Here is a 322-nt window from a genome sequence, read left to right on the forward strand (position 1 = left end):
CAGAGGATGTGTTTGGAGTGGTAGAAGTTGTTACCTTGTAACAGAGGATGTGTTTGGAGTGTAGAAGTTGTTACCTTATAACAGAGGATGTGTTTGGAGTAGTAGAAGTTGTTACCTTGTAACAGAGGATGTGTTTGGAGTGGTAGAAGTTGTTACCTTGTAACAGAGGATGTGTTTGGAGTGGTAGAAGTTGTTACCTTGTAACAGAGGATGTGTTTGGAGTGGTAGAAGTTGTTACCTTGTAACAGAGGATGTGTTTGGAGTGGTAGAAGTTGTTACCTTGTAACAGAGGATGTGTTTGGAGTGTACAGGGATTGGTAGC

At 41.6% G+C, this 322-nt stretch overlaps 1 protein-coding gene across 1 annotated transcript in view; it reads right to left on the reverse strand.

The window, feature by feature from the left end:
• LOC118407474 (oxysterols receptor LXR-alpha-like) overlaps positions 1-322 on the reverse strand; it is a gene marked incomplete at its 5' end in the record, with an annotated part of 19,938 nt that overhangs the window by 5,880 nt on the left and 13,736 nt on the right. The window contains 1 exon segment of the mRNA XM_035807950.1: positions 239-275. Coding sequence (XP_035663843.1) covers positions 239-275 — 37 coding nt within the window.

The sequence above is a fragment of the Branchiostoma floridae genome, unplaced genomic scaffold (assembly GCF_000003815.2).
Source record: "Branchiostoma floridae strain S238N-H82 unplaced genomic scaffold, Bfl_VNyyK Sc7u5tJ_1353, whole genome shotgun sequence".
Taxonomy (NCBI): Eukaryota; Metazoa; Chordata; class Leptocardii; order Amphioxiformes; family Branchiostomatidae; genus Branchiostoma; species Branchiostoma floridae.